General features: G+C 52.8%; 4 protein-coding genes across 4 annotated transcripts; 2 read left to right on the top strand and 2 right to left on the bottom strand.

Annotated features, from left to right (window-relative positions):
• Positions 1 to 6,167: 6,167 nt before the first annotated feature.
• Positions 6,168 to 8,018, top strand: UCRPA7_6386 (putative ferric reductase like transmembrane component protein; the record flags this gene model as incomplete). The annotated part of the gene is made up of 2 exons (XM_007918924.1): positions 6,168 to 6,905; positions 6,957 to 8,018. 2 exons carry the CDS (start codon positions 6,168 to 6,170, stop codon positions 8,016 to 8,018), a joined length of 1,800 nt encoding a protein of 599 aa, XP_007917115.1.
• Positions 8,019 to 9,033: 1,015 nt separating this feature from the next.
• UCRPA7_6385 (putative yippee zinc-binding protein moh1 protein) lies at positions 9,034 to 9,479 on the top strand (the record flags this gene model as incomplete). The annotated part of the gene is made up of 2 exons (XM_007918923.1): positions 9,034 to 9,132; positions 9,246 to 9,479. 2 exons carry the CDS (start codon positions 9,034 to 9,036, stop codon positions 9,477 to 9,479), a joined length of 333 nt encoding a protein of 110 aa, XP_007917114.1.
• Positions 9,480 to 10,181: 702 nt separating this feature from the next.
• Positions 10,182 to 11,555, bottom strand: UCRPA7_6384 (putative integral membrane protein; the record flags this gene model as incomplete). The annotated part of the gene is made up of 3 exons (XM_007918922.1): positions 10,182 to 10,449; positions 10,505 to 11,403; positions 11,472 to 11,555. The coding sequence occupies 3 exons, from the start codon at positions 11,553 to 11,555 to the stop codon at positions 10,182 to 10,184; spliced, it is 1,251 nt and encodes a 416-aa protein (XP_007917113.1).
• Positions 11,556 to 12,333: 778 nt separating this feature from the next.
• Positions 12,334 to 13,761, bottom strand: UCRPA7_6383 (putative alpha-l-rhamnosidase c protein; the record flags this gene model as incomplete). Its single annotated transcript, XM_007918921.1, has 2 exons — positions 12,334 to 13,400; positions 13,719 to 13,761. The coding sequence occupies 2 exons, from the start codon at positions 13,759 to 13,761 to the stop codon at positions 12,334 to 12,336; spliced, it is 1,110 nt and encodes a 369-aa protein (XP_007917112.1).
• Between the last annotated feature and the right edge of the window lie 1,508 nt (positions 13,762 to 15,269).

The raw sequence follows: 15,269 nt of genomic DNA, 5'->3' as shown, positions 1-15,269 counted from the left end.
AAGAAGCAAGTCAGGAGAGAGCAAGCAGAAGCAGCTGTCGAATGCGGATCAGCTGGTGACTCAGGGCCCGACAACGTTGCTATCGCTTTAGATCCCAACGCACCAAGGAATAAAGTGCGGCATACTTATTCTCGAAGGCGCAAAAATCCAAGGCAACCCTCTGAGTCCTCGGCTAAAGACAATCGACCAACAGAACTCCCATCCACGATGTATCAGCATTCTCGACGCCGTACTGTTCTTCCGGGAGAAATCGTGCTTCCGACCCCGGTCTTAAAACGAGCACGAGGTCATCAAATACTGTCTCCTGTTCCTCAACCTGCTCTAGGTCAAAATGACAACACTCGGCCCAGAAAGAGACAGAAGCTAGTTCGGGGTGACTATCCTGTTTACGTTCGTGCGAATCTGGAAGATGAGTTGATGGCTCTTCGCATGAGCATTCCTGCTTGTCAATACCCAGTATACGAATCTCTATTTCGTTCCTTTGAAGCATTACTTCGGGCGACCTCAGACATGAGCCAAGTATCGAAGCCTAAATCATTGCTTACTATGTGCCTGCGCAAAGTGCCACATTATATCGACGAACTGGAGTTCTGGGAGCAGAAAGACGCAGAGGAGCACGGCAACAAGTCAATCCTACAGCATTCAGAGATCCCTGACCAGATCTATGGTGAATTGGAATCTCTAGGCTCTGCAGACTGTGGTTGGAAGCATCTCAGAACGGTAGTCCGGGCGCACGGTGTCAAGGTGATCACTGATGCTATCAGGGATGGGCTCCTGGACATTGCCTTTCCAAGGCTTCTGGTGATGCTTTGTTGTCGCTCACAGTGTTACATCGAAGGGGAAGACATCATTCGAGTTATGGTGGACCGCCAATACCCCAAACCAAAGACAACTAACAGTACCTTTGACGACACACGACGGCTCAGTCCCCTACGTACGCTCTGTGACTTTGCTCGGGACAGCAATCGACCCCAAACTTTAATGAGGCAAATAGCTGCCCTGCTAGGCAATGGCCGCTTACCTGCCAGTTGGTTGACCACGAAAGAGTTTAGAGCCGTGTGGTCCTCGGCAGCTCACAGCATCTCTGAAGTCAAGGGATGTGATGAGGCGGTGTTCTTCGTGGTTCAATCAGTAACTCTATTGTGCCAAATGGATTCAGAAAAAAATTGGACGGCATCAACATTTCAAGACGACGACTTTTATAGAAATGCTCGACAAACTTTGATCAGTATTCTGACAGTATTGGTATCCATACCAAGACTGAGTAAAGAGGCGGATGGGCAAAGCAATTCGCCAAAACAGAAAAGCATCATCATCACTAGGAGAGTAAGGTACATCATACAAGCTTCTCTTCGGGGAATCATGGGATCACAACGGGGAAACATTTCTCTAGCTAAATATCTCCTCACCTTGGCAGAATATTTCACTCCTACCAGTCTTAAGATGGACCATGATGGCTCCACCGCACAGAGCCAGCTGTCCCGTCTTTGCAAGACAATGTTGAGTAGCGGAAAGGGAAGGGCCTGGACTCAAGTCTACGAAGGTACCCTTTCTATGATGTGCTCTGTTGCGCATTGCTGTGGACGAGGTGCATCGCTACCGTCACATCACTATGTTCTCGAACTTTCCAACATGCTCAACTCCTTAGAGTTACCTGGTCAGCCGTTTAAGAGAGTCGACTCCGCGGCTGCATTCTCCCTCGCAGAGAGAACTAACGACTTGCGTGACTTGGCATACGCTGAGACTTTTCGTGCATCTCAGTCGGGCGGGACTACACCAACTTCACAGAAGTCTGTCTTTTCGGGCTATCGTTGGGATAAGGATATTAGTGGTGAGTTGTTGTTACCGCCTCTGTGTCCTCTAATGGCTACTTTGACTGGGAAACTTTGACACATACTAATCTGGTAAATAGAATGGGTCATCGCTAGCCCAGCCTTCGATAGACTGGAGACTGTCCACTCCCCATCGATTGATACGAGGCGGAGCACTGCTCATACTCAGACTTTCACAGTGAAATCAGATCTGACACAACAAAGTAACAGCATACTTTCAATCTTGGGTAATGCAGATGACTCATCTGAAGATGACTCCGTACCTTCAACAGATACATCTGAAGACGAAACCACATTCACAAAGTGTTCGAAGGGTAGCATACGAAACATAGATCATCGATTACGACGAAGGGGAAGGGATGGCATGTCGAGTAGTCTCCAAACTACAGCACAAGCCCGCAATCTTGCCCTTGGCCAGGAGAACCGCAAGCCAAGTCAAATTGCTAAAGGCAGTGGGGGAGGCAAGAAACGGCACACTGGTGACCTGCTTCGAGCCCGCATTCCGCTTAGGACCCTCGATGGAAAGATGAACCATAACGAAAGCGATGACGAACTAGGGATGTGAACCACCAACTTCTGTCACATAAAAGATGACCCCTCTTGTGGGAGTCGACGAGAATAGCAGTGTCATGCCAAGGCATTCATCTGATAATGTCGACGAAGAGGATCTTGTCAGGGACACAGCCTAGACAACCATCGCATCCATGTATCAGGACGGTGGATATCATGGTGGAGATTTAAAAAGCAGATAGACACGACTGGCCTATGGAGTAGAGGCTGAAATAATCCATATCAAGATACTGCAGATCATCTCGGTGGCTACCGAGTTTTGACGCACAATTCGAAACAGAATGTGGCTCGACTAAACCTGCCGTGCGAGATAAGGAGAGTAGGGCCAGGAATACTGGACGATTCGGCCAGCGCATTTAGACCCGAGACGAAATCCAGAAATTTCACGGAAGTGACGGCACAAGTGCAGCGAGAATCGTACAGATCTGGCCGACTAGTTCATACAAACTGGGACTCAAAGAATAGCAATGAAAGACGACATTGTAGCACGAATGACATTACCTGACTGAAAACATCGCCTCCAGCCGTGGAACTCACCTTGACTCGTAAATCTCCGAGAAACTCGGTCGAAATGCGGCTCTGAAAAAATATTAGTTATCAATTGGAACCAAAATGGCTTTTCATGGTGGTTTGGGCAAAAATGCCATCTCAATGTAACCCTCGTTCAACCCATTTAGACGGTTTCAAAACCGTCGCGATGACGCACGCACATCAAGAACCATGGCGTCGCAACGTTTGACTGATGCACGACCCAGATTTTTCGGAGTCCTAAAAAAAGGTGAATCATTTCTTGGCATCCAGTACGTAGTCTCACCAGAGAACATGTTGACGTTTGTGTGTCCGTGGACGCGGGCGCAGTGGCTGCTGCGGTCCGGGTTGTCTCCCATCGCGGTGGTGGTTGGGAAAGGCCCGAAGTTCGACGATTTCCACATTCCAGAGGGACGCACATGACCTGCCCCAGCCACAACACGACGTTCACGATTCGGCGGGACTTGTAGTGACGATATGCACATAATTGCTCGGGATGTGGGCATTTCATGCGCGGGAGGCCTGTCCGGGCGTGTTCGGAGCCCTCTTGCTGGTTGCATGAACCAACGTCTGTAGGAGGCGTGTCCCTTGTCCTGACCAGTATTGCGCAACACATTCGTCCTGTTTTAAAAACATGAACAGTGGCCACGAAGGTCGGGCCATGGACCGGGGGTTCGATAAGTCGCTACATGTGAAAAAGGCGGAACCAAGCTTTTGCTGGACACCAGAGATGAGACAGGTCGTGCGATAGTCCTGGCCGCCTCTGCTCATGAGAAGAAAGAGAGATACATTGCCAAGGGTAAAATGAGCCGTTGCAAAGCCAAGCCTATCGTGCGGCCTCTATCATTTCGATTTCCTGGTCCACCTCCGAGGCGGACGATTGATGAGTCTCAAGTGTATTACGAAGGCATGTCTCACGAAATTCTGTCGAGACCCACGGCCGATATGATCAATAACCAATATCGGGTTGGCCAGCTGGATGTGGTACAAGGCCCGACCAGTCACGAGGCCAGCCTCTCGAACCCATGAGGATGATGGTCAATGAACAGTCGATCTGCGCTTGTTCGATCAAATTTTGATGGAGAGAAACCTGACCGCTGTGGCTTCCTGTTGTTTGTGATTTGCCATGGCCTGTTTTGCCCGTTGTTGCCAATCATCGTGCAAGCAAACAACCCGAACTCTCCTGAGAAGGCCCCTGTCCGCGGGGCGGCCCCTGGCCACCCACTGGAGTGGTCGTTTCAGAGTTGTCGTCGTTCATCGTCGTCCAATCGGCCCCGCTTTCGCGCAGCCAGCCACGCCGCTGGCTGGCGAATCATCAGCTCCAGGCCGCCGAAGAGAAACGCATCGCGGGACGGCCATTCGCTGGAGGCGGCAGAGCCTCGGACGGTCCATCGCAGGCTTAGTGCTGTGGCGGACGCAGGTACAGGCCGAAGCACCCCAATCACCCCTAGCATTGACGGGACACGCAGCCATGTCGAACACGAGAGACCTGCGTCTATCTGCTGCTGCGTATACTTACTGCGCATAGTACATGTATCTGGGCAGCTTTGCAGGGCAGGGGCAAGCAAGACGCCCAAGCCAGCTCGGCGCCCAGGGCTTCCCTGGCCCCTGGAGGTCGGGCAACCCCAGCGAGGATCCCTCTCTCGTATGCGTCTTCCCATCGTTCTATCGGAAGATCCTGCTCGGTGATCACTGGGCCCCTGGGGAGCGGGCTCGCCTGGAGATGAGGGACCGGCGCTGCTAATATATCTCAGAGCAGCTAAGCAGGGCAAGGCGGGCTCAGGCTGGCACCCCCTTGATTCGCCAATCTACACCATTTTACCAAACTTGCAAAGTAGATGCTGACATGCAGCAACCACGAGGGGATTCTCCGGGTGCCGGTAGGATCAAGAAGCGCGCGCTGCTGGTGCTGGCACTGGTGCTGGTGCTGGTGCTGACGAAGTTTGCCCTCCAAGAGATTCTAGGTGTAGGGATTGGAATGGTTCGATACGCTATGCGTTTATGCGCCCACGCCATCGTCATTAGGGGAGGGCGGAGAGGACGACAAGCAGAAACAAGGTGAACGTCAGCGTAACTAAGAGATGCCAAAGTGAGACAGCCATACGCAAGTGTGAGAGGGCGGTTGCTTGCTTCTTGCTCCACTGAGCGTCCTGGGAGCCTGGGCCGGTGGAGGCTTGCTCCAGGTGCTCCAAGTAAATTGGAACCGCGACGGGTAGTTGATTGACTGTGCTGCACACAGCAGACGCCACGCCCGCAATTGTAAAACACACACCTCTCACACCCACTCACACTCACCCACTCACTCACTTCAGGTACACTGTCCAGTGGCCCACCTGCACTCCGGGAGGGGAGGGAGTGAGTTGAGTACCGGTACCCATCCCTTCTTTCTCTCTCTCTGTCTCTGTCTCTCGCACTCACACCCCCTGACTCCCCCAGGTAAGGCTACACCAATATATCCTGCCATGCCACCACCGCCGGTAGGTGCATTGCATTTCACCTTCCACTCCGTCTTGTTTCTGTTTCTTCTCTTTCTCGGAGCCTCTCCGTGACTTTCCCAAAAGTCGAAGCCGTCGCTTGTTTGCCCAAGTCAATTCGATTTCACGAGCGCATCGACATCGTTCTTTTCGAGGCTTTCTCTTCTTCTCTTCACATTTTTCCCGCTTCGGCTCGTCTTAGTGCCGCGATCACTTGGCCCCTCCACCAGCCTCCTTCAACCACGACCTGTGAGCTCATCTAGCTGAGGGGATCACCGACCTCGTCAGTATTTTTTCGCTGTGGCATTCCTGAGGTGGGCAAAGAAGAACATCACGGTCTGGTCACGCAACAGTATTATTCTTCTGGAAGATAACGTACGAGGGGAGATAAGTGGCACTGGACAGGAAGCCATCATTCAGCCATCGTCTCACGATTGAACCCTTCTTTTGACTCTGATTCTGTCGTCACTACATCAGGCACAGACCTGCCATCATTTCAAAAGCCACAGATTACATCACCTTTTTTCTTTCTTTTCGTGCAGGACTCGAAAAACGCAGAAACCCTTTTTACTGAGCTTGGGTACTTGACTTGATTCTCTTCAGAACTAGGTCTTCTTCATCCCTGTCAAACGAGTATTACATTCGACCAAGGACTTATGACATATCAACTGGATATCTGAATTACCTTCTCTCACCACTCTTTTCGCCCGCAAGGGAAAACATTCGCAATTCATACTCTGGTCTTGGATTTTGAGTAGGAAGCATGTCTGCAACACAGACCGGAACCGCTGCTGGGGGAGGTGGAAATGGAACTGCTACTGGAGGGCAGGCGCAGGCGGCGCCTGGTGAAGGGTCGGCCATCAACCCGGAGTTGGAGAACGAGATGCTATCCCGTTACCTGTTCGCCGTCCTTGGATGCTTGGCGGGCGTCCTCATCATCTGGAGATGTATCAACGTGCTGGTGAGGTATGTGCGGCAGGTTACATGCCTCAACAACGACACCCAGCGATACTTTGCAGCTCCGTCGTCCAAGGTGTCGTTCTTCAAGAAGACTATTCAATATGCACCTATCCTAGGCAAGCGACACAACCGGGAGTTCGCCCTCAGCTCCGCAGTCAATATGGGAACTCTCCCAACGAGGCTTCAACTTGTCGTCTTAGCAGGATACTTCGCAACCAACGTTGCCTTTTGTGTCTTGAACGTGCCTTTCCACGAGAACTTCGACACTGCTTCAGATCAACTGAGGAACAGGACGGGTGTTCTTGCGGTCGTCAACATGGTCCCACTGTTTCTTATGGCCGGGAGAAACAACCCCCTGATCAACTGGCTTGGCATCTCATTTGATACCTTCAATTTGTTGCATCGATGGCTAGGACGAATCGTCATTCTGGAATCGATTGCACACGTATTGGCTTACTGGATCGGTTCGGCCGCAGAGAAGGGATTCCCTGCTGTCTTCCAAAGGACAATAAGTGTTCCTTACATGATGTGGGGCTTTGTTGTGAGTACACCATCCATCTATTGCTGCGAATCCCTGCTTACGACTTTGTAGGCCACTTGTGCTTTCATCGCCATCGGTATTCAGGCCATGAGCGTCTCACGACACGCCTTCTACGAGACATTCAAAATCGTACACATCGCTCTAGCGGCCTTGGCTGTGGCTGGTGTTTGGTATCACTTGGTCCTGAAGCATCTCCCGCAAATCAAATACCTATATCCCGTCATTGCTCTGTGGTGCCTTGACCGACTGGCTCGATTCCTGCGTGTCATGTACACCAATGTCGGAGCGGGCGGCACCAAGACTCTTGTAGAAGCTCTTCCCGGCAACGCCTGCCGCGTGACTGTCACCATGGCTCGGCCGTGGACTTTCAAACCCGGCCAGCACGCCTACCTGTATATGCCTAGCATCAGTGGCCTGCAATCTCATCCGTTCTCGGTCGCCTGGAGCGAGGAGGCGGAAGATCTGCATGGAGAAAAGCTGCCCATGGATCGCACTGATGTGCTGGCGATGCGCAAGACAAGCATGTCCTTCGTGATCCGGGCTCGCGCCGGCTTTACTGGCAACCTATACAAGAAGGCGTCCGAGTGCAAGGGCGGAAAGCTACTAACAAGATGCCTTGTTGAGGGACCGTATGGAGGCATGCACAGCCTGCAATCATATGGCACGGTGATGCTCTTCGCCGGCGGCGTCGGCATCACGCAAGCAGTCCCGCACGTCCGCGAGCTTGTCGCTGGCTATGGCAACGGCACTGTTGCCGCGCGCAAGATCGTCCTGGTGTGGATCATCCAGAGCCCAGAGCACCTTGAGTGGATCCGGCCGTGGATGACCGAGATTCTGGCCATGGAACGCCGCCGGGACGTGTTGCGCATCATGCTCTTCGTCTCACGGCCGCGGTCTACCAAGGAGATCCACTCGCCTAGCGCCACCGTCCAGATGTTCCCGGGTCGTCCCAACGTCGACACCCTATTGGGCATGGAGATGGAGCAGCAAGTCGGCGCCATGGGCGTGTCCGTCTGCGGTCCGGGAGCACTCAGCGATGAGGTCCGCCGCGCGGTTCGCAACCGCCAGTATCAAGGCACGATTGACTTTGTCGAAGAAGCCTTTTCGTGGTAAGGACAGGCTGTTCGCCCCGCCTGCCTTTGCCCTCTTGGAGTGTACATAATTGCTTTGTGTTTTGCGTTTTGCTCATGTTCAGAGAGACATACTACCCCACGGTCCTTTCCGTTGCGGTGCCCCTGGAGAGATTCTTGTACATGGTTCGATAAACATTGCTCCAACCTTCCTGTCAGGGAGGCGGGCTTTTTTGGATTTGTTTTGCAAATAGATGGCGTGGGAAGGGAGATATCTGCTACTCAGTATGGAAATGAAAGAAGATAACGATTTCATCGATGTTCTGTCGCTACCAATGATTGTCCTCGACTGCACTTAATATTCCCTCCTCGTGAGATTTCGAATATTCTCTTGTGTCTTCTCCTAGATGGTGACAGGAGAAATGCCTCTGCCCTACAGACTTGCACTATGACATCTCAAAGAAACCTGGCCTTATCTCTTGTGGCTTCGATCATGGCACGGACTGCTATCGGATAATGGACCCCGCATGGGAGGGTCACCCCACCTAAGTCCACTAAGTCGTAGCACTAAGATGCCCCTCCATCCCTTCCAGGCTCGAGCCAGGGTCTTCTGTAGTGGACTGTCGGGTGACAAGCGACAGCTGACCGGCCACTCACCCACCCCCCAAGTCGCCCATGTCACGACCTGGACCGTTCGTTAGCCTCACCTAGACTTCCTCCCAAAGGCGACAGATACCACACCTCAGGCAGTCGTCGTCCACCAGTAGGAGGCTGTGCCACCTTAACTATTAGTCCTCACACCTCTTTCTATGGTCTCTTCACTTTCTTGACAACTCCTCACGACAAAGCAGACCTTCTACTGTAAGCTACCACTCAAGAGGAGCTCTTTTTCTTCCTGCCCGCCCTGCCCGTGCCCTGCCATCACTAACGTCATCGAGCGATAGCCAGCCGGCAGGCTTACCTGACCGTGATCTGATTCCCACCACATCGCATCCCACGATATCGATATCCTCTGCAAGCCACTGGGCTGTAACGTTTTTTCTTCATATCAAGCAGCCATGGGTCTCGCATACAATACCTACCTGAACGGCGGCAAGATCTACGGCTGCAAGAACTGCAAGGCGCACCTGTCCAACCACGAAGACATCATAAGCAGAGTGAGTTGCCCTCCTCGTCAACCCACAGGAAAACCAAGCGTCCTCCCCAAGCCCAGGAAGGATCGTAGGTATGAGAGGCGGCGGGCCCTAGACTGATCGCGCACTCTTTGCAGAACTTCCGCGGTCAGCATGGTAAGGCGTATCTCTTCAACAACGTGGTCAACATCGACACCGGCGAGCCTAGCGAGCGTAACATGACGACGGGCCGCCACATCGTGCGCGACATTGCCTGCAAGCAGTGCAAGGAGACGGTCGGCTGGAAGTACGACAAGGCGTACGAGAACAGCGAGAAGTACAAGGAGGGCAAGTTCATCCTCGAGGCCGAGCTGCTCTGCAACGTCAGCTGAGAAGGGGGGGGATGCATGTCCATCTCGCCGCCGCCTTTGTGGTGCGGCTGTCCGGGGAATGCACTCTCGCCCGCGATGCACAACGCGCTTGAGATGAGCGTTGACCCATCGGGATGGAGCTAGTATCACCTGCCGGGGGATGGGTCGGGGATGTGCTGGTGCTTTGCTTTGCCTTGCGATTTACGACATTCATCATTTGCATATCTGCTTGGCGTTGGGGAGGATGCTTTCGGTTTGGCTTTTGCACAGCTTGAGGATTGGCGGCCTCTACGGCTGGACATGAGATTGAGGGATTTGGCTAGGCTAGGATAGGTACAGTAGAGGAGGCTCTGAACTCGCATCAATTCACATCAACTCACACACTAGCTCTGCATAGGCTTCTGTCCACTGTCTGGACTTGCGCTACTCGATGCATGTGACGGGAGGAACGCTAAGCTCTCTAATATGGTTTACCTGGGTCGTTGGACATGTCATTCCTTTGCACTGGACTAACAGAGATATCCGAAATAGCAAGGGGAAGTAATATTGAGACGACTCTGGAGCCTAAAGCTGACTAGAAACAACCAATCCAAACCATGTAAGTGGCCAATGTCCAAACCGGAGAAACAAGACAGGGTCCAACGTCCGAACGCCAGCTCTTACAAACTCCATGTATGCAATGCAAGGAATGTCTCGTGTGTATATACAAGTAGAAGGATGGCTCTACAGGTGTTCAACGGGCTCCTCTGGGAGGAGCTCGGGGATGCCCTCTTCAACCCTGAGGAACTTGAAAGGTGGCTGGACAAGCCCGTTGAATAGGAAGGTGAAGTACACCAGCAAGACGAAGCCCACCACCTGGAGCCACTTGAAAGTCTCCCAGCCCAGGCCAAGGGACACGATCCAGATGAACAGGGTCCTGCAGGTGTCAATGGTGGAGCGCGACGTCGCGCTGACAGACCTTGTCACAGACAGTCCGAAGAAGTTGAAGCCACTATTACATGTTGTCAGCAGTAATTCAGTATCTAATGAAAAACATGCAATCTTACCCAATGCTGAACATGATGAGGATACTGGAGAGAAGCACCTGAGGGTTCTGGGTCCACTGCTTCCAGCCCTCAATCATGTCGAAATAGCCGTACTTGCCAGCCTCCGTACGACCAATGGCAAAGTGCAAGATAATCATGCCAAGCACCGTGACAATGAAACCAAAGAGGCCCTCAAAGCCAACCACACGAAGGGGCTCGATCGTCGAGCGTTCTAAGATGTACTCCTCGAGCACAAACTGAGTGGCAGTGAAGATCTGCGCTCCGGCGATCAGGAGCACGCCGATGACGGCGCGCAGTGCATCGGCATTGATCTCGACGTCTTCCGGCTCCGGGGCTGGGGACGGTCCGCCGGCCGAGCTGTCCTTCTTGTCGGGGTAGATGGCCCCTGCCAGGCCGACAATGGCGACGCCGAGCACGACGCCCAGGAGGGACAGCCACTGGAAGAGATGCAGCTTGCGCTTGAGGAATAGCACGCTGAACAGGCCGACGAAGAGCACCAGTGCGCCACGGGTCATCTGGTAGATGGATGCCGCGACCAGCAGCAGACCAGCATTCATCAGTGTCGTGCCGCATATGTCACAGATGGCTGGCAGCGCCAGCAGCGTGACGCGGAAGCCCTTCAGGAGACCGTCCGACGACTTCTTGCTTGAGCCATTGGGCGTCAGAGCGTCCGTGGACCGTATGCTCGCGGCGTCAGCATCAGCGTCGGCCTCCGTCGTGTTGACAGCTTCGTAGCCGGCTTCCTTGGAGACGAAGCGCTTCCAGAGATTAATCAGGCCGATCACCAGCCAGCAGCCCATCTCGCCGACGAACATCTGCGCCGTCTGGATGACGGGCTGCTCGAAGTTGGCTCGTTTCTTCGGATCGGGGTCATCGCAATTTCGGACACATTGATTGTCCTGTAGGCGCGCAAGCCAGTCAGTATGAATTGTCCGTAAGCTAGCAGTTGCTGTAGAGTGTAATATACCTGATACTTGGTAAGGAGAGTGTTGCAGACGCCTGTGAGAAGCATCATCCCCACGAGGAAGGGGATAACGGCTCGGGACGCCATGATGAAGATTGAGGTTGTAGAGCGTTGTCGACTTGCGGTCGTGGAAGATGGCGGGATGACAGGCAACCGTTTCCAGCAAGTGTGCAGTTTACCAGCTTGGGAGGTAGACCAAGCTGTGGTCGATGCAGATAAATAGGAGAGAAGAGAGACAAGAGAGAGCAGACAGAAGTAGCTGACTGTTTCTCTTGTGGTGTCTATTCAGGCACCGAAATGGAAGTCTCCGAGCTCGCCTTTGTTGAAGAGTCGAGGTCAAGGTGTGGTGTCCGATAAGCCGCGAGGCACGTCGATACAGCCGAGCCAGCAGTGGTGACACACGCACTGCGGAGATCACGCGGGCTAGTGCTGCATCCCTGCTGGACCAAGTCAGCGGCTCCACTAGCCAACTCTACAACAGCCTCTTTGAGCATCTGGCCAGCAAGCCACTTCAGGTAGACAAGTCATAATGCCAATGCGCGTTGGAAATGTATTATTGTCTGAGTAAATACTGTGCTAAGGCAATGGGGGTGCCATGTATGATTGACAAGTACATCTTTGGAAGTTTGTAAGCTACTTATGATGCTCGACATAGGTTGACTCGAGCAGTCATGAATCTAAAGAAGTCTGAAATGACATACATGTAACTACCTCTGTAGGTATCACTGATGGAATCTCACTCGCTACAGTGCTGATAAACGCCGAGGGATCAAGACCTCTGATATTATTCACATACGCTAGCTGATTATGGGTATCTTATCCTGCTTATACTCCCGGTCGCACCGCTTACAACGAAAGTTGATCTTTAGTTCTTCTCCTTTCTAGCAAACAAGCCGTGCTTCTTCTCCGAGTCCACCTTGTTCTTCTCCTTCTCCTGCTTCGGCGCCTTGTCCTTCAAGTTGTTGTAGTGCTGAATTCCCAGTTCTTTGTCTCTCGCAAGCTTCTCCCGGTCTTCGTCACTTAGAGGGACACCTTCAATACCCTTCACCTTCTTTCCTTCTATAAACATCATCAAGCCTCCCAATGCTGCAACAATGCAGGCCAGGGCCACAAACAGACCAGTCGACCAACTAGGCCTGTCATAACGGTTCATGCCCCACATGAATCCAGACAAAACACATTGGAGAAACGTGTTGCCAACCATCATCCAAACAACAAAATCCATTCTCCACAATGCGGTAGGTGGTGCCCGCGTTCCCGTCAATGGCGCGTTTGGGATGAGCTTTTCTGGGAAGGGAACGCTCGCCATCGGAACGTGTGCGTCTCCCTCGCGGTTCTGGATGTTGTCCGGGCCAACATCAAGGGGGAGTGTCTCAGATCCACCAAGACGGAACCATCCTCGATGAATGCCTGCGAGGCGGCGGAGAGCCTCCTGTTTGCCCCAAATGCGATACCTCATGAGGTAGTAGAAATCACGGAATCTCCAAGGCGCCAATCCAAAGCCAGTCACGCAGAACAAGGCGTTGAGGATCTGCGAGTCCCACTCAATCCATTTTCGACGAGGGGAGTTGATGTTATTGCAGCTCGGATGGCACATGGCAGGGCTGGCGTTGCAGAGGAGAAGGAAGAGCATTCCACCCCATGCGACGACATTGAGACCATAGACAACGACGCAGAAGCCAAGCGGTGTGAGGGTGTAATTCCAAAATGCAATTGCGGCTTTCTTGGTGGACTGTCGCTTTGAGTAGCTCGGTGGGAAATGGTAGCCATTGTCAAAGGACTCTGTTGCTTTGAGTTCAGGTGCACTGTCCGTGGTTGCCGCGCGCCCAGCATCGATTGTCACCCCATCCGAGGATGACCCGGGTGCTCTGCCCTCCCTCTGCTCAGCGGATGTGGAGATGTCTTTCTCGATTCCGTCATCATGGTTTTCTTCTGCGATCTTAGGTGTTGATGAGAGCAGTTGTCCTGATTGTACCGAGGCAGACGCCCGTCTCTCCACTATAGGAGACGGCGGCGCAGGATTGCTGCTGGCGCGACTAGGTCGGGTGGTCGACTCATCGGAAAGATTAATTATGGAGGAGGCAAAGTCGCCTGTGGCCGCCATAAAGCCCGCCGGCGGATGCGATTCCTCAAAGTCCTTCGACAGACTCCGTATACGGTTTGATATGACAGAGGCAGTTGACGGACGCCTCGGTGGTTGTGTCTTGTCCGTGGTAGAGCTGCGCCGGCGGGAGGGTGGAGGCGGCGCACCTTCAATGGGGGGGAACTGGTCGACTTCTCTTGAGCCGGCCATTGTGTGTTGAAGGCTCTCTCGTCGAGAATGTCGTGAAAAGCGGATCTGCGGATGTTGGGGAGAAGGAGAGATGTACCGGGACCAGATCAGTTGATCGGACAACGCAATTAAAGTGGTAGTGGCGAAATAATAGAATTTGAAGAATTATACAGTGTTCAGGCCAGATTGTTGCCAGCAGAAGAGAACTGGTTCTGGCAAAGGGATCTGGATTGAAAGGCAAAGGGGAGGAAGATGTGTTGTTGCGAAGAGAAATTGTGGTTGCGAGAGTCAGGTAAATGCGACGGTCTAGAGTCTAAAGAGGTAGCGAGAGCGAGCTTGGCGACGACATGTGCCACATAGTGGCTTTGAGTCGTCGAATGCACCTGCATGCGGTGCGGTGCTGATTGAGGTAGATCTACTGCATAGTAGGTAGGTTAGATAGGCTCATAATTAGGTCAGCCACGCTCTGGGCCAGTCGGAGCTCCCACACCGGCACACTAACACGGCACGAATTCAAGTTTAATTGGGTGGAACACCCCCGCCCAATTCCAGCCTGTTTAGCTGCTGGAGTGCGAGATTCATCGTCATACGCGTATCTCAAACTCTGGATTCGTGATGTCACAAGAGGCCATAACAGAGGGTTTTATAGTGTTTCTGTGAGACCTGAAGAGCCGGGAAGCAGGCTCGTGAGACACGCGGCTAGCTTGGATAGCATATCGAGTATCATAATGACGCTCTGTCTAGGTGGTAATTCAATGCGTGTGAGCTGGTGACAATTGTATGATAGGCGATACTACAGCCAGTTTCATAAGACCAGACAAGAAACTATTGCGCAGGAAAGCCACAGCACATACCTCACTCTTGAAGCCAAATGCGGCACCATCTCTCAAAAGAGTTGCCAGTATTCGTTTGTGGGCGAGAAAAGAAAGACACCTCCTGCCAACCTGAGTAGGAGGTCATGTTAGAGCTTGCAGTGATGGGCCAGGGTTAGGGAAATTTTTGTAACTCAGGCTCCGCTCACCTCACCTGCATACCAGCACCATTTGCCAACACGAGCACCTCTTTGGCCCCTTGCATACCATCGCATACCCGGGTCCTGGTATACTTAACCTACCTGGTCTCTCAATCTGTTTACTCATTTCAAATCTGACCGGATTCATCATGTCTTTCCCGGCTCATATTGAATCCCTGACGCTTGCAGTTCTTGATAATCTTGAAAATCAACAGGACTGGACGAGCCTCAAGGTTCACCGAGATGCATCGAAGCCAAGACCTTTGATTTCTGGCCTGCCGCCTCGCCGCATCTATGTCCATCCAGATGAGCAAATCGAGATCCTCAAGGCTGAGAAGGCGCAAGGGCAGAGCATACCGCAGCCACCGGAGCTCGAGTGGGTGATGCCGATCCATCTGGCTGAGAAATCGTCTCTGAGTGCTTTTGCTGCAGTCTTTGATTCCATCGAGGCCATACCTCCCGGTACAGCAACTGAGGGAGCTGCATCGGACGACACGGCCGTACAGTGGCGCCAGTG

The sequence above is a fragment of the Phaeoacremonium minimum genome, assembly GCF_000392275.1.
Source record: "Phaeoacremonium minimum UCRPA7 unplaced genomic scaffold PA7_03_scaffold_468, whole genome shotgun sequence".
Taxonomy (NCBI): domain Eukaryota; kingdom Fungi; phylum Ascomycota; class Sordariomycetes; order Togniniales; family Togniniaceae; genus Phaeoacremonium; species Phaeoacremonium minimum.
The sequence above is the reverse complement of the archived record's forward strand: the minus strand, read 5'-3'. Positions and strand labels throughout refer to the sequence as shown.